The sequence below is a fragment of the Monopterus albus genome, unplaced genomic scaffold (genome assembly GCF_001952655.1).
Source record: "Monopterus albus unplaced genomic scaffold, M_albus_1.0 scaffold3.1, whole genome shotgun sequence".
Classification (NCBI taxonomy): domain Eukaryota; kingdom Metazoa; phylum Chordata; class Actinopteri; order Synbranchiformes; family Synbranchidae; genus Monopterus; species Monopterus albus.
In genome coordinates, this window is record NW_018127883.1 from 7,900,663 (window position 1) to 7,927,295 (window position 26,633).

The window sequence follows — 26,633 nt, forward strand, 5'->3', positions numbered from 1 at the left end:
ATATATATATACACATAGAGAGAGAGAGAGAGAGAGAGAGAGAAAGAGCCAGTTGCTGTATGATTGATATGATATGAAGAAAAAATTAACTATGAACATGATTTTTTTTAAAGGATGGCTCCCCCCCTCATCTGGGACAGTGGACAGACAGTACACCGGCAGTCCGACATTTCAGATACACATCTGCAACCCAGAGGTCAGAAACCAATGATCTTTCATTGACTCTCAGCAAAGCTCACCTCCCACATAATTCATTATTTACACACATAGTGTAATTTTGCTTTGAGGATTATTGAGAGTGAATGTGTCTGACTAAGTTGCTGATATCATCAGGGAACAGCGGCTCCTCTTGTCATGTTAATCGCTGCTCAGTGGGATCATGCAGATGAAGAATTAGGTCCCCAGTTAATAAGCTGTCTAATATCCTTTGTGCATTGATGATGGCTGTTTAAACATTTGAAAATAGCCTTTGGGAATCCGGTTAATCAATTACAGTCAAGACACTTGATTCAGATGTCTTTCCTGTTTGCTCCCCCCAGAAGTTATGAGGAGGTTGGTTGGGATGCAAAGTTACCCCGGCGCTTGAGGGCACCAAGAACAACCTTGGAGAAACAGGCACACCCATTGAGCGAGTGTCTGTCACCAAGGCGCTACAGCAGCCGACCTCAGCTGTGGCAGGTGAGCCATGGAGAACAACCACTGACAAGCTCTGCCAAGGCTGGAGGCCGGAGCTCGACTGTTTACTTGTTGTCCAGCTGTGGGCTCCTACACGTTTACACTCACAGCTGAAGGGAAGTTAAATTTTTAATAGGCTAGCTGATTACTCTGGCAAGAGGTGCAAATGTAACATGGCTGGAACGGAATATTTTACAGAGGAGAGGACTGTTGTGCTGAAGTCATTAACCAGTGGTGGTTTTCACGGAAGAAAAGTCAGTTTAATTAAGTTATTTGAATGTAATTAGGCTACTATAAAAAATGAACAGACTGTTATTTTTCTCAGTGAAAACAACCAACCCACAGTTGAACTGTTTGGTGTTACTGAAAGGCATAAATGTGTTTGAAGTCATTTTTTACACTACTATATTTCTCTCATTCCACCATGTGAAATATATTTATTATAACACTGCCAAAACAAACAAACAAACAATGTATCCCTCTAAAATGTACTGTGTATATATACAGTATGTATCCAAAACCTGATACAGGCTCTTCTTTTAAGCCAAAAAACCCCATCAATAAGCCACACTGTTTCACATGGGGGTCTGCAGAAATCTTCTCTCCTGTCCTTTTGACCTGTGAGGTGTACAGGTCCTCCATGAAGGGCAGGTTGGCACCGACGATTCTGTCCATTGGAGTCTGTTCCTGTCCTGTTTGGTTGCTGATGAAAAACCAGACTGTAGACATATAACAATAACCTGAACTCAGCACCCTTCTGGTCGCATGTCGTGTTTTCTTACTGCTACAACACTGATCTGAAGATATCAAAGGTAGTGTGATGATTTTCATTATGTTGAACAGCTGGCCCTGTGGTGTGGTCACAACAACCTGGAGCTGAACACTTTCAAAGAGCTGCTGATACATGTGTGTTTGTGTGGTGAAGTTTATAAAAGAAGAGACTACACCAGATTGTATTTCCTGATGCACACTACCATTCAAAGGTTTGGACACACTTTCACATTCAATTCAATGGGAAAGTGTGTCCAAACCTTTGGCTGGTATTGTAGATGCATACATTAAGAAAAACAACCTATTGTTGTTGTCTTTTTCCAGTGTATTGGAGCTGAGTGGAGCAGACAGCAGCTTCGATCGAGGAATGATGCCAGGAAGCCCATATCATTGTATGTTTTCAACAGCAAGTGAAAACTCCATGTCCATCTTAATAGAAGTAACTTTAATGCTGAGCTCCAGTTTTTAAGCAGCTTTACTTCCTCCCTATTTTCAGCTGTAGTGTATGTTCAAGGTCAGGTCAAATCCCTCTGTACACGTGAGTACTTCATAAATGTCTTTCATACAGTACATGTTAGCTAAATCCGTATCCCAAGCATGTTTGCTCAGAACTGTCCTTGAACTTCCTTTACAGCATGTGTGTGGTCTCGTGTGTTTGCAGTGGTATGATCGGCTCTGAGAACATGGACAACATTGACAACATGGAGAAAGACTTTCACCAACTGACCCTGAAGAGGAGCACTATACCTCCTTACACAGCTACAGCATGGTGAGACACACCTGCATCACACATACGTTCACAATAGCTCTGTAGAGCATCTTGTGCTTTAGCGTGACATTTATTTTGCACTTGAATTTTTTTTTTTTTTAATTTCACTCAGGATAACTAATGTAGATTCTGAAAAAGCAGCTATTATCTTTGAAAATTCTGTCGCAAGATATTCATTCTTAATCAGATAAATTGTGTGTAAACCTTTGTTCTTGTGCTAAGCCGAGCCACCATCCCTGGTTACACAGGCAAGGCTGCCTATGCTAACTCTGTTGCTGCTGATGCTGCAGTCTGCAGTCCTGCACATGCCTCGGGGTGAGTTTTCTCAGTGGCTTTATTGAAGGCATCAAAATAAATCATTATCTGATGTTCAGCTGCTCTTACTTTATACTCAGTTAATCTTCTGCTGTCCCCACTGAGCTTTCACCCCACTCAATACATGATTTTTATGGGTTTAAGGCATGGGACAATAATGATCACAAATGTCCACTGGAGGGCGATCTAATGCACACCACTGTCATAGACCTTTTAATACTCCTACTTCACTATGGAGATGTCATCCTGTTTTAATGTCATTCCATTGAAAATGAAATACAAGTCAGGGTGATTGTTACCCAAACTGCACTAACTGCAGTGGGTGATGTTATTATGTTAGTTAGAAATGTTATGTTTAGCAAATTAATAATTTAAAAGTTACATTTTGAACCTGTAATTTAAAAAAGTAAATTGAAGCTAAATAGACCTAGAATAAACTCTTCACAACAAACAAAAAAGAAATGGTAAAAACAGCAGGCAGCTGACTAATATCTTTGGCCAGATATAATTTAAGTCTTCATGATACTTAAGACACGATTGCTTATGTACATCCACTCAGTGACAACTCACAAACAACTAATAACAACAGACATCTTTCATCATAAAACTGTTGTGCACAGTGTCACAGTCCTGTTTTAGCAAGAAGAATACAAGGTACCTGCGTATTTCAAGCGAAATAAGAATAAATAAAAAGAGAAAGTTTAAGAATGCTTATAATGTTATTAGGAAAAGAGCAATAAATATTATTTTGACATTCTTATTTCCTTCATTTCTTTCTTTACAGTACCACTAGGAAGAAAATTAGATGAAGGATAATTTAAGGGAAAAAGAAGATTCTTGCATAGAAGAGATTTCAAAGGGAATGTTTGTTTTTTAAATGGCTTCAAAAGCAGCTGAAAATGTTTAATTTAAGAAATGTTTAAGTCATATAATGTCAGCTTAATACTGAAAATTTCAGTTTACAAAAGGGAAGTGTTAAATGTTTTAACACATCTTGCTGTGTAGAGCACACATCCCTCTGCTTCGGGAGCACTGCCGGTCTGTTAAGGAGGTGCAAACCTGTTTCCTAGCTGGGCCCCAGCTGAGTGAACTTAACCGGCTTTTGGAGCAGGCATCTCCAGATGGTTGAATCCAGAGCAGCTCGTGGTAATCGTGGTTTTCACAACCCAGATCCATTTTCCTGGAGCCCAGCACCCTCTGAGATCTGTTTCCTCTGCTGATTAGGCTGGCCTCCCATATTTTCCTCCCCAAAACAGAAAACAAGACAAGCACTTGGACTGATTAACTGTCTGCTGCAAGTCAGACGTCCTCGGGATTTTTGTTTGCCAGAATTCACTCATTGCACAAGTGCCTCTGGGTAGTTTTGAAATGTCACATTGTAGCAGTCTTAGTTATTTGCTGTTTCACTATGATTTATAATTTACTGACTCCTCTAAATAAATTCTAATAATGACATATTTTCACAGGGCAGCTGAAGAGTCAGGGAGTCCTGTTGTCACCTGTGTGGCGCCCTTGTCCCGGATGGTGACCACCACAACCCCCAACAACCCGTTCCTGAGACCTGCACTTCCTGTCTCATACACATACGCAAGGGGAGATATTAGACAAACTTGATGAGAAGGTTTTGAAGGAGTCAGTTTGCTTTTTATTACTTCTATAATGATGTGATGTCAGTGACTGATTTGGAGTGAGTTGGAGAATAATGAGATGCCCCATTATCATAATTTCCCTGATTTAGATGAGTGGTTTTCTAACTCTGGGTAGTGAGCTCTGGCATTGTCCTCTTAAACATTCGCTCTCTCACAGACTCACTCACTCACTGTGAGTGTATGTGTGTGTTTTAGCCCACACACTCAATGTTTCTGTCATGAAGGGCAAAGTGAGGGGACAAAACAGAGAAGATATTGAGGGAAGTAAGAATTTTCTGTACTAATGTTACATATCTAACAGTATAAACTGACATTTAAGTAATATTTTGGCATTAACCCGATCTATTTTGCTCAGGAGCTACATAATCACTGCAGTCTGCAGTCATCATTTTGAGATGCACGTTTTCTGTAGATGTGACTGTAATGCAAATCAACATTATTAAGTGTCTGCAAGCCATATTTTTATGTTTGTGGTTTGTGCAGCTTTACGCTTAGACAGGAAATAGGGATGAGCTGGTTTTCCTGTCTCTCTTTATCTATATTTTGTTTAGATTTACATTTCACAAGGATTTGTACTTCAACGCACTTTTGATTTTGTGACAAATCAAGGTTGTGTGCTCACTAATTATTGTAATCCACATTTCAATTATTTTACACTTTGTCATTAAAAAGGCACTTCAGTGATACATACTAGTACTGCACATCCATTAAGCTGGGGGACTCGCCAGAGTCACATTTTACAAAGAGTGGTCAAAATTGAACTGGATTTTAGTCTCTAGTATGAATAAAACTCCAAAATGCTGGAGCCTACATTTCCCATAATGCAGCTCAAAAGCAACTTTTAATTAGATATCATCAGGGTAATTTATTCAAACTTGGAAAAGTTTCCTTCAGAAGTACAGAAAACAAGTACACCTGTTTTCACAGGCTGTGTAGCATTCCTCACAAAGAGCAGTGTTGGACAAGTTACTTGAAAAGTGTAATTAATTAGCCTACATTAGGCCTGCTTATTAGCTGACTCTCATTATTACACAGCACATCACAACCAAAGGTGCCTAGTTACAACTCTCAACTCCAATGTCTACACATCACATATTCTATGGCTAACATGTAGAAATAGAAAACAAGAACTTATTTTAACAAGCAGTCTGCCTATGTCATATTTCTCGTATCTGGATATACACTTACCCCCTCTGGCTACACCTGAACTTCATAACTTCAAAGATTTGGAGTCTTATTATTAGTAGTAGTAGTGTGTGTTAGTATCTGGAGTTCTGAATCATACCAACACACACTATATATTTGTTGAGATTCATCGTTTCCTTGGCACTGCAGTGAAGCCAGTAAATCTCGAGAGCGCACTCTTCCTTTTGGCTTGATATCATCTGACAGCTCTGTCTGAAATTGATGTTTAGTTACCACCGCTTTAATGTGCTGGACAATCTTAATTTGAAGCCTAAATTTTGTGAGTAGCCAGCACTCTTCTCTAACTGCGTTATCAAATAATTGAGAGACCATGAGGCTTAGTTACTGTGAGCTAAAGTATTTTCAGAGTAATTACTGGTCACTTTTCACCACTAGGACTTTTGGAGATGATTTAGATTTTGCATTCCTTTTCTAGACAGTTTTATACGGGTGGATTCAGGAGATGACCAGGGGTGGCAGCAGAGTGGCGACCACTGTGCAGCAGTGATGTTCCCAGCCAAGAGTAAATAAGGAGTACAGCCAACGTTAGACAAAAAAAAAAAGGATTTGTAATATTGTATGATTCATTATTTCATAGCACTAGTGGTTTAATTTACTTGTACATGCATTTCAAAAGTACCACCCCCTCTCTGAGTCTGTGCCCCAGCCTGGCCACTGCCCCCCTAGATCCTCTGCTGGCCAAAAATGGAGCTGTAGCAAGTTACAGCTTTGCTTAGCTTACCAGAGTGACACCAGAGGAAAATAGCTAGCTCAGCTCTGCCCAAAGTAGAGTACTGCCACTGTTTCAAAAAGTGAAGTTTAAATGAATTTGAACTACTGTAGTATGTAATTTTAAGTATGTAATTTTAACTAATTTGACCTTTATAGAATATGTGACCCACTCAGGAGGCAGAATAGCAGGTGAGCCAATTGGACATGTAGCCATTACAATTCAAATATTGAATTTCTTCCTGTGTTCAACTAAAAGTTTGAATTGTGAACCAATCAGCCAACCTACATCTCTAAAACTCACTGGCTAACATGTTATAGTGTGGCTGTGTGCAGCCAGCAAGCTGTTTCTGTCTGTTCTCGAGCTTTGTGCTAAGCTAACTTTTTCTTGCTACATTCTTTTGAATGGTTTCAATCTTCACACCTAATCTCAGTGGGAAAGCAAGGAAGCATAGTCCCCTAAATGTTCTAAACACTTTCTTTAAACTTGATGTTGTACCCAAGATGCTGTTTGCTGTTGTGTTTACAACCAATAAAACTGAGTAACCCTCCTCATAGCAATCATACCCCCCCACCCCATCCCCCTCAGATCCAGTCTCTGAATCTCATCACTGGGTCTTTTTCAAAACAGGCTCACAAACATCATGATTGATTCTGCTACTATCCTGCAGGATCTCTTGAAGCCTGCCTGGGCTGAAGATTAATTTCCTTTTCCTCGTCTTAATTTTTACTCATCGCCTCTCCATAAAAAGGCTAAATGTCAAGCATGCCTGACTCCTTCTAGTGACACATCTATTCCAGCAGATAATTACCATAAGGAAATTGATGCTTTAGTGTGCAGAGGAGAATTTAATTTACTCTGACATCCTCACAGTATAATGCATTCCTAAAGAAAGAGAGTTTTTCACTTTGCAATTGACTTTTTAGAAAAATTGGACTATTTAATGTGATTATCACTCTTGAACGTCTTTGACTTATTAAGGTGTTGAAACCAATTAAGGGTTACATGCTGCTCATGCTTCCAAATGTGAAACAGTGAATACTGCTTAAAGATCCATGAAATAAGAACCAGCCAGAGCCTATTGTTCGCCAGTCGACCGGCTACATTGCCTGATGATGTTTTGAGACTTGCCAGGTAATGATATTAATTACACCAACGTGGCTTGATTCAGGTTGTGGATTAACCTGAAGGAGCAGAGGATGGTGTTTCGTTTGATTTGCAGCCATGTAACCTAAGTTTAATGTTACCAAATTAAATAATATTATAAAACTGTGAAACTCTCTGCAGAAATCTGCATTAATCTGCAGGCATTTCCACATGACCAAGAACAATTTCCACATTTTTAAGAAGGTAACACATGAGGATGATCATCAGCACCTCAGCCAGTGGTGAATATCAATCCCAAGTTTGCGTCAGCTTCTCTAAAATCTTGACTGAATCATTGTCCGGACAGTGTTTTACCTCTCAGACCTGCAGCGAGTAAAGCTGCTGTGTCACTCAGAGGGAGTATCGCTGGGTCATGGGGGACCCCAGTCATGACTTCATGCCTCTGCATTTGCTGATAGCGTTGAGTCACATTTCAGTCCCAGCATTCCCTCTGTGTGGCTTCAGGAGTTGCCTATCCTGCAGTTTTTACCTGCATGACAGAATGTTGCAGCCTCTGGCCTTACAGATGAAGGAGTTCTGGCTGTGAGGCTTTGAGGAAGTCGCCAAACGTTGCTGCAATCTATATTATGACCATGAAGACACAGCAGGCCACAGCACTCCTGCCTAAAGTTCCTCCTTTTGCAACCAACTGCCTGAATGTTGTGCTTCTTAGGAGATAAGGGCAGCCTCCCACGAAAGGTGACTCAGCAATCCAGCACACACAGCCTCTCCTGAGATAAGAGGGCTCTGAGGGGCCTGAGGACAGCAGGACACTGGGAAAGACAGTCGCAAGCAGAGAAAACAGTGGTGTGTAACCATGACTTGTTCTGGAAACTTAAATAAAAAAAGCTGTCACCTAATCAGCAGTGAAGGAAGGAAGACTGTCTTAATACTGTAAGCTTTAATTTGAAATACAGCAATTACAGCACAGGTCCACTCCACCAGATTTTCATATTAGATAACAACAACACAACATATCTGATAACCATAAGTGAACTGTTCAGTTAAACCACAGGTGAGGTTATTTATTATTTATTTACAGTTTTAATCAATATCTTTTTAAATGATTTCAGACAATATATGAGTACATATCATAGATACAAACCCTTTAAAGGATCTGTATAGAAATTTGTGGCTGCTGCTGTACTGTACTGTGTACAATGTCATTACATGCTCTGTCAGTATGAACAATAACACATGGAAAAATTGTGAATAATTGCACCTTATCCAGTTAAATGTAAGCAGTGTGTGGTAATGGATTACTAATTTATATTTGCCGTTGCGTGTCTCGCCCGATTGCCGGCCGGGATTGGCTCCGGCCCCCCCGCCCCCCGCCCGTGACCCCGTTCAGGGACTAAGCGGGAGAAAATGAATGAATGAATGAACGTTGCGTGTCTCCGTTTCAGGTCTATTCCAAGCAGCTGTGAAAGATCAACACTGCAAGAAAATTTCTAATAATGAAGGTTTAACCCTCATTCATCTGAAACTAAGACATCAGTGATGGGTTTGGACACCCAAAGCCAGTGGCATAGTGTTGGTTTGCACACTCCTGTGCACCAAACCAGAGGGAAAACCACATGTCAGTGAATATCATGCAAATCTGCATGATAATCTTTTGCAGGACTGAGGCACTGACATGGGGAGAACGCAGTTTACATTGATCTTACAAGAGAAATTAACTAACTAAAATTACGACAAAAGAAGCGATTTGCTCGGGTTCTAATGTGATGAGGTAGAACAGGCAGCTTTGACACTGAGGAGACCATCACTGGAGAGAGAGAGTAAAGCCGATGATATATTAAAGAGAAAAAACTGATTATGAGAGAAAGAAAACAGTTGTGTTAATTTCATGGACTGCTTCAGAATGCCAGAACAGGTGACAGAATGAGTGGTCCACTCTCCTCGCGCGCCTCATCCCATCTCATGCATGGCTGCCAGTAATGGTCTACTGGGTGTCAGCTTTTATTGGCACAGCACAAAGCAAGTGCCAAAGGCTCCCCGTCGCAGACTAGGCCTGTGGATAAAAGCAAGCAAAATGCCTCAGTCGAGCTCAGAGACATAGTCATGTTGGGCTGGAACGAGGAAGTGCAGTGGAGAGGGGAGGGACTCAGGGCGCAGCTCCATGGGGCCGCCGCGGGGCTGCGACCTTCTGCACATGGAGCCGGGGAGAGTTGGAAGAACTTCATACTGCAAACTCAAGGAATAGCAGGTAAAGTGACTTCTACCTCGAGTTTCAGCTCCACATTAATCTCAAAGGCTAGGTCAAGACCTTTAGGCTGATCTAGTTCGTTCTCAAGATTTTTAGGAGACATTTGCACCTGACTGGAAAAAGCTCTCCTTATAGTTTCGGTGCAGGTGCGCCTCAGCATCAGATCCTGTTTGGTACGCGCAATTCTCCGCTGGTGAAGGACGTGTAACGGATTAACAAACCATCGTACTTTATGAAATTAAATACAGAAAATGTTTTATTTTACTTCGTTATTTTGTATTTGTATAGCCAGTATTTAAAGGGACATAGAGGAATGTTCCCCTTTTTCCACATATCTCTTTCGTTTGGGAACACATCGACAAATTATTTCACAATAACTCAGATTTATGTAAAAATACAAATCTAATTTCCAAGATTACCAAAAGTTTATCTGCGCATTTTGTTAAGGTTTTAACCTATTTAGTGCGATTTTACACTCCTGTTACAGCACCTGTTGCAACAGATGTGCGGACCTAGTAGACTCCTGATAGTCCCTCAGTGCCTGAAGTTTAAAGAAATATTTCAAGACAAATTACCAATGAAAAAACAACAACTTTTAATTAAAGCGCAATTTTTTAGGGGCCCCCAAACCAAACCGAATGTGATAAAGTAACGCCGCTAAAACAGGAAATCGGTCCTGTACGCACCGACCAGCGCTGTGTCTAATGTCTCATATAAATTAATAATCAATAAATTCGATAATTGTCCATACCGTTAAGCTTTGTATTCACCTGCTCGAACCACAGTCTCAGTTAGTTAGTTGTTAAACACCTGCGTGAAGGGGAGAAAGAACTCCCCTGATGAAGGCAGGACTGATGAAACTTTTTACACTGCTGACACCGAAGTGGAAAGTTGTTCATCAACGCCCAGACAAAAACCTGCTGTCAAACTCTTGAGGAAATAAAATGCTTTCTTCTTTTTAACACGTTGCAAAGACAAAGCTCCTGGTTGTAGACGCTCGCTCTAGTAGTTTAAGCCACATTAAGATTTAATAATAATGGTATAAATCTATCTTTAAAGTATCATTTGTGTGATGTAAAGCACGGTTCATTGTGCTGTAGTTCGTTTGTTCACATCTGAAACTGTGTGACAGCATATTCATTTTATGCCATCTGTATTTTAAGTCCTATGAATATGCATTTGAAATTTACTTTTAAGTGCAGTGTTATTTTTTTTTATGCATCTGAAACATTTGTGGGAAGCTAATATCTCTGCAATTTTACTAAAGTCACACTGAAATGCAAACACTTAACAAAAACAATTAGAAAAAATAATAGTAGTAAAGTAAGTTTGCGTTCAGATGTTAAAACTTGTAAATGAAGCCCAGTACCTGCACAAATAGAATTTTTTCATAGTTCAGTTGGAAAGAGAAGTGCTGCAAATCTGTCTGCAGATACATCAGCTTTCTTGTCAGTAGAAACAGAAGTAGGAGGGGGCAGAGGAAGACAGACAGTTATTAAAATGATTGTATGTCTGAATAGCAGAGTAGTGAAGTGTGTCAGATGCAAATGAAGGAAACTTCTCTTCACCGCACCTTTACTCTCCCCTCACCCTCTTGATGGGCTCCCAGAGCACATCCGCTAACAGTATCTACCCACTTACAGCCGTGAATTACTGATGAGAATCTCCATGTGCATTTGAACAAAGGTGACCATGCACCACACTGCTTGGCAGTGTAGGATGATCTCTTTTCCTAATGGTTGATAAGAAAGCACCCACAGCTTCATCACTTCTCAAGAAACCAAAGTATTCATTCAGAAATTTTTATTAAGCCTTTAACTGTCTAAACTAGAAACTTTTGGTAGTGCCTGTGAGAAGAAATAATTAGCTATATGACTCATATTGTTTGTACAGAGTGAGGACAACAATAATGCTATTTTTATGCTATAAATCAATATAATTTATTTATTTATATGTATATATGTGTGTAATTATGTACATATAAATTGGTGCTACAAAGTTGTGGCTCCACAGAGTAACCCCCCATGTTGTGCTGAGCAAATACTGATATATTTAAATGCTATAACATGTTTTACTGCAGCCAAACATCCATTTGGCATCAACAAAAAATATGTACAAGTATTTCACATTAGCCTCCTTGGTCTTAAATGACACGTTTATTGTGGATTTTAATGTTTAATCAGTCTTTTAAAGGTAACAGACAATAAACTGCCTTAATAATACTGTTTTAATATTGTTACAATTTTTAAAGCTGCAAGAATTTTAATGACATGAATGTAGTTCTAAGTGAAACATTAGAGAAGGACCCTTTTTGTGTTTTCCGCTGTTTCTATACTTGAGTGTTTTGTTGTATTTTCCAGTATTAAATGTGTATTATGTATACTTATGTATATGGAGCCCACACACCAGTGTTTGAGCTTCTTCCTGGGGATCCAGACTTTGCTGGTGTGGTCCCCAGTATCTGTTAACGGTTTCACTGTTTCTCATCTCCACCCTGCTCCCTGGTGTAGCTTTTGCACCTCACTATAAGCAGACGCCTCTAACCTTTCCCCCAACACACCACCCACATCTACCAAATACACACACACACACACACACACACACACACACACACACACACATTTGACATACTCAGACCAAAACTTTTCCAGTCCCCCTGCACAGTGAGAAGTGTCTCTGAAGTCTTTTCTGTGACTTCCATTTCACTGGCTGAAAGATTCCACCTGCCCCCAGTTCATAACCCCACATTCACACACCAACACACACCTGGTTACAACCAGCTCATGAGCAATAAGAGGGAGCCCACAAGTCCTGCTATTTTCAGATTTTAAGTTTCAGTCAACTAGATAAATGAGAAACAAACATCACTGGTTAGTTGAATGAAAACCTTTTAGCTGTACAAACTTTTGCTGCATGAACTGCAAAAGGCATGAAAATAGTATCGCTTTGTACGTGAACAAAATAGCTACTTCCTGAATATTCTACATGCACCTTACTTTCCACATGCCTACGCAAGTGGGTTGTGGCTGACTATAGGAACTCGTTATTTTTGTCGAAGCCCCCCCACCAACACATCCATGTTTCCCCTTGCACCATCTGCCCAGAAAAAAAGGCACATGAGAATATACCCTCCTACGTCCCCATCCTCCAAACTCCAGATGCTGGAGAACTCAGACCAAAACTAACAAAGTAAAACACAACAACCCGGTGTTGTGCTGAACAAATGATATGCACTAGTGACCTTTGCCCCCCAATCCCCCACCCCCACCACCACCTCTTCCCCCCTCCCTCTCCTCACACTTGCATCCTGGGTGTCTGCAGGCTGCCGAGCTCCTGACTTGACTCCGCAGAATACTGTGTGTTGCGACAGAGTGGCGTGGTAGCTTCCCACAATTTGTTCCAAATGTGTGGAGCCATCTGTCAGTAAAACAGGAAGGCCTAGGTTCCCCTTCTCCCTTGGGCTTGTTTCGTTATTTTTGGGAGCTTCACTTCTCTCTGTGTAGCTGCTTGGACTGGGCGGCAGCCCCACCAAGGGCTTCTTGAAGTGGTGGAGCTGTGGCTGTGGCTGTGTGGCCCATCTGCTGCAGGCTTGAGGGCCATCCATTATTAATGGGGCCATAGCACTGGTGACTCCTCAGATATTCAGGCCTGGCCGGAGGATTACTCCTGGACTCGACTGCCTTGTCTTGCTAAAAAAAATTAATACATAAAGAGAACTTCTCAGTCCTTTGGCCTGCTTCTCTGTCTTTCCTTTTCTCTGCCCCTTCCTGTTGCGTATGCTCTTCTGACTTTCTTGCCCTCCCTTTGCTATCTACTTCTCTGCCTTTACATCTATCTCGCTGCCTTTCTCTCGTCCCCCTCTCTTTGTCTCTGACTGTGGCTTGCATGTGTCTGTGCTCAGGCCGTGGGCTCAGCGATGCATGCTCAGTAAATTAGACAGAACACGAGCACTGATCAGCTGGGCACGGCAAACACCCGCATCCTCGGTGACCTGGGGCCAGTTAATTTTCTGCTTAATTTTGCGGCAGTCAGTTTGCATTTTTGGATGATTATGTGGCAGGAAATTAACAATAAATAACAAATGTAGTCTGAAAGCCCATTCCCAGCAACCCGGTGCTATACCAGTGGGCCCCATCAGCCGGACCCAAGCCACTTTCCAAGCTCAGTCTCTCTGTCAGACTTGTAATGAAAATGTCTCCAATTCGTTGTAATGTAATGCAGGGATAGTGGCATGTCTGCAGCTGTGACAGGAGTGAGCTCACTGAGGTGCTGGAGTCACGCTGAGAAGTACACCCTTTACTCCAGTCTAGCTTTTTATAATGTTGTTCCTTCAGCCTGCACTTGATTAAACTTACACACATCTCTATCTCCATCTCTCTCCCATTAGAATACTTGCACCGCATGGAGACAGAGGAGGCTCAGGAAATGGCCCAGATGCCAGGTAAAACACTACCTCCTGCATGACTGACCCACAGAATGCAGAAAGTAAATACAATAGGTCCACAAACAGGCGCTTACACCCACCCAGAGGCAATTTAGCTCATCTAGAATGAGACACACTGAGGGGTCGCACTGTGAGTGATGGCCATTTGCTGGTGTGTGTCTCCCCAGGCAGAGACAGCCTGCCCACCAACGAGGCGTCTGAGGAGGCGGAGGAGCCCATGGCCGTCCCTGAGGACCTGTCAGCCAGCTCTGCCCACCAGCAGAACAAGAGAGGAGACAAAGGTACGAGTACGGCAAAATCTTAACAAATGCATCCACTGCCAGTCAGAACATCACTGATGCCTGTCATAATTAAATGTAAATCACAATGAGTGTGCAATTGCTAGGTGTTAAGGTGAGTGTATCCCATGAAGCAGCAACAAAATGAGTAAAAGCCACTGCAGTGCCTCCCCCCAGCAGTAATGTATTCATTAGCAAACTAAAAGTGATGTCGGTATCAAAAGCATTACATGACAAACATTAAAAAGCATGAAAGTGTTTTTAGAATTTAATCCCATACACATCCAGTGGGAGATATTTGTCGTTCCAAATCCCTTGGAAATTTTAGCTGAAACTGCAAAAGACATAAGTAGGTCACTGACTGAAAAGGTTAAAAAAAATCTCTTTGATTCATGTCATGTCATTAATAAGCGGAATCTTAAGGAATAGCTAATGTGGCCTTGATTTGAGTTTATGAACACCAAGCCAGGGAATATCATGGTGAAAATAAGGATGAAGCAGGCTAGGAGGACCCACATCCACTGTGTCTGTTTATCTTAGGTCTCCTTGGTGTGTGAAAATAACTGAAATGCTCAGTAAACTACACTTTTCATAGGACAAATAGCAGAGGTATCCTTCTGCCTCCTACTACAGTTTATTCATAGGTTGTTAATGCTTTCCAACACATGAATAAAGCTAATGAATATTCAGAATGTTAAAAATAGTCACAAGACATTTCAAAATGTCAAATGTGCAAACAGTGGTATGGCTCAGGAACATAGAAATGTGGGTTATTTTTGTTTTTGTCACAACAAATTATTTTACTTGATGGCAAAAAAAACAAAAAACAGGCATGATTGCTTAAATATGACCATCCTATTGGCGTCTTTCCATTTATCCAGATAACGGCAAAGATTAGCAGCACACAGTCAAAAAAAAAAAAGTGAGCGGAAACTGAAATAGGATGTGTAAGAGTTTCCTAAGAAAAACTTGCCATCAGGCAGTTTCAACACTCCTGGAGATAAAGCGTTCAGGAACAGGGCCAAGTTTGAGAAACATCAGTGCATCACTACACCATATAGGTCACACACCTGCACACACACACACACACACACACGCTTACTCACAAATGCTTTCTGTTTGACTTAACAACTGTTGAGCTGTCATGTAGGAATCTTTGAACACTTCTGAACAAGTGTTAGGCAGCAAGTGTAGAGCCAAGCTTTGTTAGACTACGTCTCTCTAATCTCACTTGACTGATGGATGTTTAAATCTGGAAAAACAGTGAACAGTGAAAAAGCAGATGATTTAAATTTGTGACTTTTATTTGTGGCATGTAAAGAGAGCAAAGAGGGCACAGCTGGTAGCATGCATCCTTGACTTTATGCACTGTTTTTGAGTTTCTGTTCATTCCCAATGCAGTATGATCACATTAGTGTGTGTGTGTGTGTGTGTGTGTGCATGTCTTTATATAGGGAGAGAGAGTAAGAGCTCAAACAGCAAAGAGGGGAAGTGCAAGTATCTGGTACATCTATGCATCGCTGCCTCTGTGCTAAAAGTTCAAATGAGTTATAATTATCACTCAGGATCATGTTTTGGACAGGTCTCTATAGTGAAAAAAGGCAAAAACCAAGAGGCTATATGTGGTACATGGGATCTCGGAGTATCAAAAGCTCAAAACCCAGGTTGTTTCCTGCTGCAAATAAGTCTTTGCAGACTGGGATCATCATTGTTGCTAGGCACTCACAATTCTGCAATTCACACATATGACTCCAGACATAAAGGAGGTTTATTCGTCATAGTGAACCCTATCAAAATGTTTACTGTTTAGTAAATTGTCAGAGCAAAGATACATTACTACATTCATTTTATTGTCTTGTGTGGATTAAACTAAAAACAGTGTTTGGTTATTTGGTTAAAGTCACAAGGCTGTATGATGACCTTCACAACATCCCAGAGAAACCATTTGTCTTTCACTTTCAGTGATTCAGACAGAGTCTTTTCTATTTCAGAGGCATGAGACTGAGAGGGACACTGAGTTGTCTAGTTCCTGAAAACTTGGAGGCGAGTTTATAAAAAAGAAGCATGAGGGGAAAAGCAGGCTGTTTTTGGTGTTCCTGCAAGTTGTATTGAGTGTGTTGGCACAGTTTAACACATGCGGTTCCACTACCTTGCACACAGGGTTATTTCCAGGCAATGAGAGCAGCAAAGTCAGTAACAGGAACCTCCAGTAGGCTCCCTGTTTCTTGCTAACTTGCTTCTTATCTGCTATTGCTCTCTTTTAATATAACTTGATTATTTCTTCCTTTGATGCCTAAATACTTCTTTTCACTTATCCTAGAAATGTATTTAAAATATTTTTGTAAGTCACTTCTCTCAGTATTTGTCATTGCTTCACTGCAGTCCATGTCACCCCTGTGTCTGTAATATGAGGATTAGATCAACCTGAGGTTATAACCATTTTATTGCGACCTGTTTTGTTTGTCTACTATGTGATCTGACACTTGCTTCCCAAAACGAGCAAATCAGGATGTATGACCATGACAAACATGACATAAAGTAAAAAAACCTTCTTCCTTCTCCCGATTTAGTCACAACTTCCCCATATCCATGAGAAGTGAGGGACAGCACAGTGTTCATGGTTCCCTTCTGTCTACTTGACAACCTGAGAGCCTCACTGGTGCATTCACTGTCTCAGGAACTGAGAATATACATTATGAAAGGTTTCTTATTGTATAGTTCAAACTATTGAATTTTCTAAAATCAGTGAGAATATACAAGATTCTTTATGTACAGCTCTGTTTTAGAATTCAACTTGTTAAAATGAGTTATTATATTGAGCATGGCAATAGTTTATTTTACAACTCATCATTGACATTGTAAGACTACTTAACTCTCCAAAAAATTGTGGTCAATTTTAAAAATCAGAGGTTTTGTGGGTAAAACCGTACACGACATTAGGATGGTGGTGTAGCCACTTATCAAGTTTTGCTTTCGAGCTCTGTGATATGCAAATGGGACAAAATTCCCTCCAGGTTAATTTTTTCTGACACCTCAACATTAAAGTGCCTATGCGTGACTGAAAAACCTTGGTGGTTGAAGTGAGAAATTTATATGCTATCTTGCAACTTGTGTATTGTAAAGGCCCCCCCCCAAAAAAATGATGACTCCTACTGCTCAGTTCAAAGTGCGAATCGCGTTCATCTCCACAAATACAATTAGTAGGACATGTGCGCAACTCGACTGCACCTCATAGAAGTTGCAAACAGGTCTTCTAAATCAGTGGCTTCCAGTCAGGAGTACTGGTACCCCAGGGAAGATTTCTGCAGTTGTGTAGAGGTATGGCTAGCGATTATGGAGCAACTAAAGTAAGGGACACATGATTTGGTAAACAGCTTTATACTTGTATAGCGCCTTTCTATGCTTTTACAGCACACTCAAAGCACTTTCACATTATTTGGCCATTCACCCATTCGTACTCATGCATTCACACACCGGTGACATCACCGGGAGCAACTGGGGGTTCAGTGTCTTGCTCAAGGACACCTCGACATGTTGACTGGACATATACAGAGATAATGTTAGTGAAAAGTGATGAAAAATGGTTAAATTAGATAACAGTAGCTAAAAGTAATTGATAAATTATTAGAATATTTAGATAAAAGTCTTAAATTATACCTCTTAATGTGTATTAAACCAGACACCTCCCAAGTGTAGCATCATAGATATAATAGCACCAGTGTAAATTTCCCCAAACATTCTCTCTGCGCTGTAATTGCATTTTGAATGCACATGTAGTATGTTCAGTAATTGATTCACAACTCATTATCTTCTTTGCGTGCATAGCTAGTGCTTGTCTTATCTCTTGTGCTCAGCGAAAGGACAAGAAGTAGTCCAAAGAAATTCAGCGGTCAGGTGAGCAGATTGTTTGTCATGCAACAACAAATGCTGTAAGAGATAGAGACAGATGATCGGATTATGAAACACAGATCAGAAATGTGACTATAAACCTCTTGTGGTAAGCTCCACCTCCTGCTCTCTACACAAAACATTCTGTACATTGGGGGATTTATATTTCCTTGGTGTCTCTGTGAGACTCAAAAAGAAAAAAATTACAAAACAAACAAACAAAGAAAACCTGTTTCACTAACAGGCTGTTTTACAATTCCTTTCCTGTGCTTCCCTTTCTGTCACTTCTCCATAATTCTTGGTATTTCAGTTAGACAGGCCCTCTTTGTGAAGCTTCCCCTTTTCCATAGATTCCTATATTTCATGACTTCCACTTCTTCCTCTTCGGTTGTACAAACAGAGGTAGAGGCATGGGGAAATCGGGCTGCTACCGTGACATGCAAACCGCAGGCTGGTAGCTGTGGGACTTGCAAGATCTGTCAGTTCTCTGAAATGTTTCTAAAGTTCTCTGGTGGGAAAATATGGAGCTGGTAACTCAGCACAGAGGACACTTCTCTTTTCTGATCACTTTGGGAACAGCAGATGTCACTTAGAGATTGCAGACTTTATAATATTTCTACAAGCAACAGTTTGCATTCAACATATCATGTAGCATGTTCTGCCTGTACTCCGTAAAGTTGGAAATGTCAACAACCACACAGATTAGGATTCCTGTAAATGAACAAGATGATAAAAAGGCCACATGCGAGTGTGCCTGTGTGTTCATTGCACTCTGCTGCTCTGATAGACACCGCTGTCGTCCCTAGTTTCACACTGCTTCCTGTGTCTCTGTTTCCTGTTTATCTTGCTGTCATTTGTTTCACCAAAAGTGTGATGGTGTGAGAGATGATCTGTTTCTTCCTCTCATCAAACACCAGACAAGCTGTCCACCTGTGTATCCTTGTGAAACAATTGGAATTGAAATAGCTGAAACATATAAGCAGCTAAGTCTGCAGATTAAATGTTTAGAGACTGTGAGTTGATCTTATCTGATGCTTGTCAATTATTTTCAGGCTGAATTCACAAACCAGCCTGAACTAGAAAGGGACATTTTTTGAAGTTTTGACGCAGCATCCCAGTAAACATGGAAATGTCATATTGTGCACTAAAGAAGGTTTGTCATTACAAAGCCATTTTAACCCTATTTATACTGTAGTTAAGTTGCAGTATTATTATACAGTGTCTAGCCTGACAGAAGAAAGAGGGAAAGAACAGAACCATGTTGGCACAGGACCACACTGAATGAGTCCCAGTGAAGTTGGGCCATATTTTATCATACTGAGTTTCAAAGTTCAGTTTCACAGTTTGGGTTTATTACATAGATTTTACAAAATGGTTCAGTAAGCACATCATTTATTTGTACAAGTAAGAAAAGCAATAAATAATTCAACATGCCTCATTCACACACAAAACAGGAAGTGTGCAGGTGAGATAAAAAAAAAACAAAACATGAATCTATGAAAGCAGCTCAACAAAATAAAAGGCTAAGCACCAAGAGAAACACAAATTAATTACTGAAAAAAAGGGTAAATTGTGTTAAAAAAAATAAATAGTACTATTGACAACAGTAGTAAATAACAGCTCATCTGTAAGAAAAACAAATTCACATGCACTTTTAGAAATGATCATTCATGTAGGTTCTTCTCATGTCACAGTATCAATACCACACTGACAAAATGCCCATCTTTAGTGTATAACATCATGAAAGAAGCATGCTCGTATTCTAAACCGTGCCCCCCCCGCCCTCTTTTCCAGCCTGTAACATTAAAGTTGAGGCTCGCAGTGATGAGGAGAATGCGCTGGCCTGTGACATGAATGGCGTGGAGGAGGAGGAGTGCGCGGAAGACTTGCGCGTGATCGATGCCTCAGGGGCCAAGGTGAACGGCTCACAGCCGAGCCCTGAAGCCAAGGCCTTCTCCTCAGCCGGCGGTATCCGGCTGCCCAACGGGAAGCTCAAGTGCGATATCTGTGGGATAGTTTGCATTGGTCCCAATGTGTTGATGGTGCACAAGCGAAGCCACACTGGTAAGCCACCTGCAACACTTCTTGTCCTTCCTTTGCACTCATGTTCACTGTCAGTATGAGAGGATGGATGACAAGTAGAGAGGTGTCTGCTGTGGCTCCTCCTCAGATTTAGAGCAGTTAGACTTTACAGTGCAAAAATGATCTCAGAGTAGTTGTCTCTTACTATTTTTTGGCATTAACACATCACAATTTTACTATACACAAACAACAGTGATAAAGTCTTAGAAAAGAACTTTGGAGCCTATTCTAATGTTTGTAGTCACCCTTATACTCTGTTGCAGCTGTAATGGCATGCTTGCACTTGGCTGTATGTAGATCCTCCTATCGTGTGTGAAATAGTCTTTGAGCATACCATTAGCATTCATTATTGTTCATCTAAATGACTGAGCTGCCACATGGCAAGCACCAGTAACTGATCAAATTATTGTGCGACAAAGTAGCAGAGACAAACTTGGTCCAGAAAAACCATGCCCTCAATTGAGAAACAGGATATCTGCTGAAATTAAACAGCATCTTCATGAAGTGACAATTATCTGACTATTAAAAGTTTTTCAAATTTCAAAATTGATATTCTATTGTAATGAAGCCAAACCAGTGGTGGGGAACATTTCTGAAAAAGGCACTTAACTGTCAAGCTTTAGAAACTAATGAAACTCAAAATGGAAAAAAAGGAACGCTAGACTAATGTAAATGCAAAAGAAAGTACAATAAAAGATATAATGAAGTGCCTCTTATTTAAATAGAAAATATTCTGTGGTGAGTCTTTGCTCCTGAAATGCATTTTTAATGAATTTCCTTTTTTATATATTTTTGCTGCTTCACTGGTGACTCTTATTTTATGGGGGGCCTTTGAAAAAACAGCCGTATTAAAACGTTCTCACAGAATGCCACAACACACGAAGAGGCTGGATATTGGTTTATTCCAGACGCGCTGATCAGGAAGACTGGCTTTCAACACAAAGTGTTTCCTGCGCTTTATTCAAATGAGGCTGAATTTGCATTGTGATGTGCCGCTCTTATTTTAGAGATGAAGAAGAGGAAAAAATGAGATTTTCAGATCAAATTGACCTAGGCAATGGTGCATTACGGAACTGGCAGGCTGAGTCTGAAAGGCTCTTGTTCGATCAGTGCGCCAGATACCGGTGGGGCAGGGGGAGCATGGAGAGATGGAGTGTCACTCTGCCGCGAAGCTCTCCCACAGGCTGTGCGATTGCTCTCTGCCCTGGCCACGCTCCATCTTATAGCTGGTTCTGGTGCACAGGATGCTTGTAGTGCAGAGATGCTCTGCATTCCAGCAGCAGCAGCTTGCTTTTTCATCCACATAGAAATGACAGATTTTGTGCATTTATTGTCGTCAGTGTAGGGACCAAACATGGTGACATTAGGGAGAGTAGTGCAATCAAGAAAATCCTTAAAAATCACTATTCATGCCTGATAAGAGACATGAAATACATACAGGATCAAATTGGGTGCCAGTAAAATATGCAAGATATTCTTTTCTCTGTCCATTTTCTGTGTGGGTTGTCTGCCTCTTTGCAGTAATATGTCCCTTGTTGTGTTCTTGTCCTCAGGAGAGCGCCCTTTCCAGTGCAGCCAGTGCGGTGCCTCTTTCACACAGAAGGGTAACCTGCTGCGTCACATCAAGCTGCATTCAGGGGAGAAACCCTTCAAGTGTCACCTGTGCAGCTACGCCTGTCGCAGGAGGGATGCCCTGACCGGCCACTTACGCACCCATTCAGGTGAGTACGCAACAACCATCCATGCTGTGAACCTCTGCACTGGTGATAATTCTGGGAATGCTGGGTGGATGCCTGCAGTGCACACAGCAAGAGCTCTGAGCTTTATAACAGGAAGTTAACAGGGTGTAGATATGGTGTCGCCTATTTTTGCAGAAGTATGTGTTAGAAAAATTTCTCGGGTTGTAAACAGTATGCTAACCAAGCCTGCTCTGAATAGATTGTTAAATGAAAACTAAAGGAATAACCTGCAAGATTACAGTCACACACATGAAAGCATCACAATCACTGCACTGCATTAATATTATTCCTATTATGTAAAAGTCAGATAATTGTTTCTGCCACCAAAGCCCATGAAAAGACTAAAACCCCAATCATCTGTCTATCAGTATTGTGGAATTCCCCAACGTGTCTGTGAACCTCAGCCCCAAACCTGTTGGTTTCAATGTGAATCTTAAAAAATGGCTCAAAAATATATAGTTTCATCATCAAATAATGTCCTATAACAGCTGGACACTGTAGTTCTTAGTAAATATTATTCATAATGTTGTTCAGAACAATTTTCCGCTCTGGATTAATACATGCTGGGATGCTATATGTGTGATAGACTCCAAAGTAACTAGTGCTTATGCTCATTTTATCGATGTGTTTTTATTGAATACTTTTTGAACTCTATGGCCATGAGGAATCAGCTACTGTAGTGACTCCACAATGCTCCCTCCTCCCCTACTGAAAACTGTGACCAAACAATACCATTGTCTGTCTTCATATAGATTATTTGTTGTATATTTTACTTATTCAACTGTGTATTTATAGTTTTTGTAAAATGTACTCCATAACCAGTGGGTCTAAACTGAGTACCCCAAGAGTAGTCTACAAGGCCAGAACTACAGGTTTGGTGGAGAAATAGTCAATCTATTATCATTATTATTGTTGTTGTTGTGTAAAAAGTAGCAGGATTTAAATTGTCTAAACAGGAATCGCTGAAGTTTATATTTATAAAATGTAGATATCAAGAAATATAAATGTCTACTTATATATTTTTTTTAAAAAACATGAAAAAACGTTTTTTATTATAAACGTCATTTTTACCCTGGATTTCCTCAAGATCAGCTGACAGTCAAACAGTGATGCTGTCAGGTATTTTCCTTGGGTTTTCTGGTTTTCTGAAGGTGGTGCTCTTTTTTTTTTGTCTGACCACAAGTCTTTAGTAAAACTCCACATTGTCTTATAATTATTACCCTGAGACTGGAAATGTAAACTCCAACACTGTCTGTGTTTTTTCCAGGAAGGAGCTACCATAAAGGGCATTTAGATTAACTATAAGTTGTATCATGAATGTGTAACTAAACCAAAATGTGTTAATTAAATAGTGCTATGGATTGCACAGAACTCTTCACTGCTCTACCCACTGATATAATGTTATTTTTTGCAGTAGGAAAACCCCACAAGTGTGCTTACTGTGGGCGGAGTTACAAGCAGCGCAGCTCCCTCGAAGAGCACAAGGAGAGGTGTCACAACTACCTCCAGTGTATGGGGCTGCAGAATAGCATCTACACAGGTTGGTGCTTCACAAGACACACACACTGCACTTTTACACCGATCTGATTATCTACTTTCATCTGAGCGAAGGAATCACTATGCACACAAACACAGCGTGCCATGCTGATGGTGTTGCACTGATTAGCTGCTCAGGTTAAATTCATGTCAGTTTCATTTGAATACAGACTCATGCAGAAGCTTTGCTTCAAAATACTGCAGAGCTGATTATGTCTGTTTAATCCTGCTCTCAGTACAGTTCTGTATTTGTCCGTATATACTCTGCAGTCATGAATTAAATGAATGCACTTGAGATACAGTACTTAATGTGGAGAGTGCAGTCTGGAAACACATGAACAAATATTTACAGACCAAGTGCTTCACATATGTCAGAAAAGTCCGCTCTGTGCTCTGTGAGGAAATGAGCATGAGGCATGTGTTATCAGGCACCAACCAGTTCATCACTTGAATCAGGACAAACTCAAATTACTTTGACTCTGAAATCTACTTTTCTGTCTTGCTTTCCAGTAGTAAAGGAAGAAAGCAACCAGAATGAGCAGAGGGAAGACTTAAGCCAGACGGGATCTGACAGAGCCTTGGTGCTAGACAGACTAGCTAATAATGTAGCTAAACGTAAGAGCACTATGCCACAGAAGTTTGTGGGTAAGGGCTGAAATCTGCTTCCTTTGTTTAAGTACAGTGTTTGCTACTTTTGCTGAAAACTCAGTGTGACTGCAGCACTTATGAAAGTTGTTATGTGTTCTTTTGTTTTGGACTTTTGTTTGTCACCCTGGCTCTGCAGAATGCATGCAGCATAATGGAACAAACCTAGCATTGCAGTTCAGCCTAAGTAGGAAGTGTGCCTTCATTAGGCACTGAAAGAAAAGACTATGTTTTAATATTTGGAGTGTTCATTCCTGTATATGAATTTTGCATTAAAATAATAATAATCTTCATAACAAAGGAGGGAGAAAAATAAGATATTATGAGTCAGAGGCAAATGCTAGTATCAGACTAGAAATACAGTAAGAGACCTTGTCAGTAAAGTATAACCTTCATATTTCTCTCATGTCTCTCTCTCTGGCCCCTCAGGTGACAAACGTCTGTCGGACCTGTCCTATGACGGAGCAGCAGGTGAGCTGATTCAGCCCCATGTCATCGACCAGGCCATCAACAGCGCCATCAGCTACCTGGGGGCCGAGTCGCTCCGGCCTTTGGTCCAGACCTCTCCGGCCTCCTCTACAGATGTGGGTCTCAGCTCAATTTACCCTCTGCACAAGCCTGCACCCGAGGGCCATGCTGGGACGGGCCACAGTCTGTCAGCCAAAGATAGTGCAGCTGAGAACCTGCTGCTGCTCTCCAACTCCAAGTCTGCCTGCAGCGAGAAGGACGGCTCGCCCAGCCAGAGCGGCCAGGACTCCACTGACACTGAGAGCAACAACGGGGATCGTCCAGGAGGGGCGGCCCCTGGTCTCATCTACCTGACCAACCACATCAACTCGGGGGTGAGGAACGGTGTGCTACCTCTGGTGAAGGAGGAACAGCAGAGGCAGTACGAGGTCATCCGGTCTAGCTTGGAGATGGCCTCCGAGGGCTTCAAGGTGGTGACAGCAGACGGGGAACAAGTGAGGGCTCACCGGTGCGAGCACTGTCGCATCCTCTTCCTGGACCACGTCATGTACACCATTCACATGGGCTGCCATGGCTTCAGAGACCCCTTCGAGTGCAACCTCTGCGGCCACCGGAGCCAAGACCGATACGAGTTCTCTTCTCACATAACACGAGGGGAGCATCGCTACTGAACCTCCATCAGCCAGAGAACACACTTGCTTTCACACAGACAGGAGTATATAGAGAAAACATGCACACACACACTCACTCAGCTCTATAAATAAGTGCATAGAAATACAAAATGTAAAATACACTGTTGATGTCTGAGGGTTGTGTTTTTATACAAAGTGAGCATGTTTATTGAACACAGATAAATGTATGCAATTATTTAAAAAACAAAAAGTGTTGTGCAGTGAAGACAACACAGCAGTTACTGTGCTGCATCTTATATAGGTTTGAAACCATATATTTACAGTTACCACATGTATAAAATGTACAATTGTGACCTTTCTTTTGGAAAACCAGGCAGAAAACCTTCTCTGGATGCAAAATAGAAAAGATTTACATCCTTTCATGTACAAATCTCTGTAATGAAGTGTCTGCAACATCAGTTAGAGGTCCTTTTCTGCAGCTGTTTCAGTGCAGGAAAACTCACTTTAACATTGGCTTTAAATACAATCAATAAAAATGTAACAGTCCGTGTAGATAGCGCCACATTTTTTTCAAAAGTTTAAACCTGTTCTTGTAATAACCTACATATTATTTATATCACATTTACACCCAGTCGGTTTTTGTATTTATTACAGTGATTGTTGTTTGTCTGTATGGTAGTTAAGAAAGCTGCATTTCTTTCTGTTCAACTGTCTTTAATGTATCTGAGGTGAAAAACATGACTGCTGCTGGAAGCTATTTTTTTGGTTTTATCATAAGAAAATGTTATTCTGGTTTTATATCTAATGGCTAAAAATTGTGTCACTCAAAAAATGAAAATGAGTCATTTGACAGAAGCTTTATGCTTGCAAAATATCAATAAAGGATATTTTATATATGCACAATGAGAGTTTATTTGTCTATGGTGAAAAGAAATAAAAACTCCAGGTAAATGAGAATGAACAGTGTTACCTCTTCGTTGTTACAATTATATGGTCCTAAAATACAGACACTTCATGGCCCAAATATCAGTTTTAATCAAACAGTTTTTCTTTACTAATCTTCTTGTTGAGGAATATGGAAATGCCCATATTAAAATGACTCCTCACACTGTTTAAATTAGGGTCTGGCTTCGGAGAATGATTCCTGGTGCTAATATAAAGCTCCTCTGAGTTTTACCGTATCATTGTACCTTCTTAAAAATATGGAGATTTCGTTTCACTCTCTTGCACCTTCTGAAATAATTTTAATAATAAGTTTAGTTGTCATTCAAGAGGTGGCTCAGTCCTGCCTGTCAAGGAAAAACCAAGAGTGAATGACTGGCATTTGTGTACAAAATACCAAAACACTGAGCACACTGACAAAACATTTACAGTGAGAGGGGAATAACACCTCTCCACATACAATCATATGCAATGAATTACAATAACTGTGTGGTTGCAAAATTCTTTCTCGATTTTTCAAATCTAACATT

The 26,633-nt window shown here is 40.8% G+C and overlaps 2 protein-coding genes across 7 annotated transcripts; both read left to right on the forward strand.

The window, feature by feature from the left end:
• Window positions 1–597: 597 nt before the first annotated feature.
• spmip7 (sperm microtubule inner protein 7) lies at window positions 598–4,157 on the forward strand. Its single transcript, XM_020597246.1, has 6 exons — window positions 598–678; window positions 1,771–1,838; window positions 1,943–1,984; window positions 2,108–2,215; window positions 2,438–2,530; window positions 3,997–4,157. Exons 4-6 carry the CDS (start codon window positions 2,112–2,114, stop codon window positions 4,142–4,144), a joined length of 345 nt encoding a protein of 114 aa, XP_020452902.1. The 5' UTR covers window positions 598–678; window positions 1,771–1,838; window positions 1,943–1,984; window positions 2,108–2,111; the 3' UTR covers window positions 4,145–4,157.
• Window positions 4,158–9,266: 5,109 nt separating this feature from the next.
• On the forward strand, window positions 9,267–26,054 carry ikzf1 (IKAROS family zinc finger 1 (Ikaros)). 6 transcript variants are annotated; one of them, XM_020604275.1, is made up of 8 exons: window positions 9,267–9,449; window positions 13,837–13,890; window positions 14,061–14,174; window positions 19,854–20,123; window positions 21,695–21,862; window positions 23,295–23,420; window positions 23,927–24,061; window positions 24,491–26,054. In XM_020604275.1, exons 1-8 carry the CDS (start codon window positions 9,305–9,307, stop codon window positions 25,198–25,200), a joined length of 1,722 nt encoding a protein of 573 aa, XP_020459931.1. In that variant the 5' UTR covers window positions 9,267–9,304; the 3' UTR covers window positions 25,201–26,054. The 6 variants fall into 6 exon arrangements, with proteins under 6 accessions (XP_020459931.1, XP_020459943.1, XP_020459937.1 ...); XM_020604287.1 differs by having other exon boundaries at window positions 23,927–24,031; XM_020604281.1 differs by having other exon boundaries at window positions 23,930–24,061.
• The last annotated feature ends 579 nt before the right edge of the window (window positions 26,055–26,633 follow it).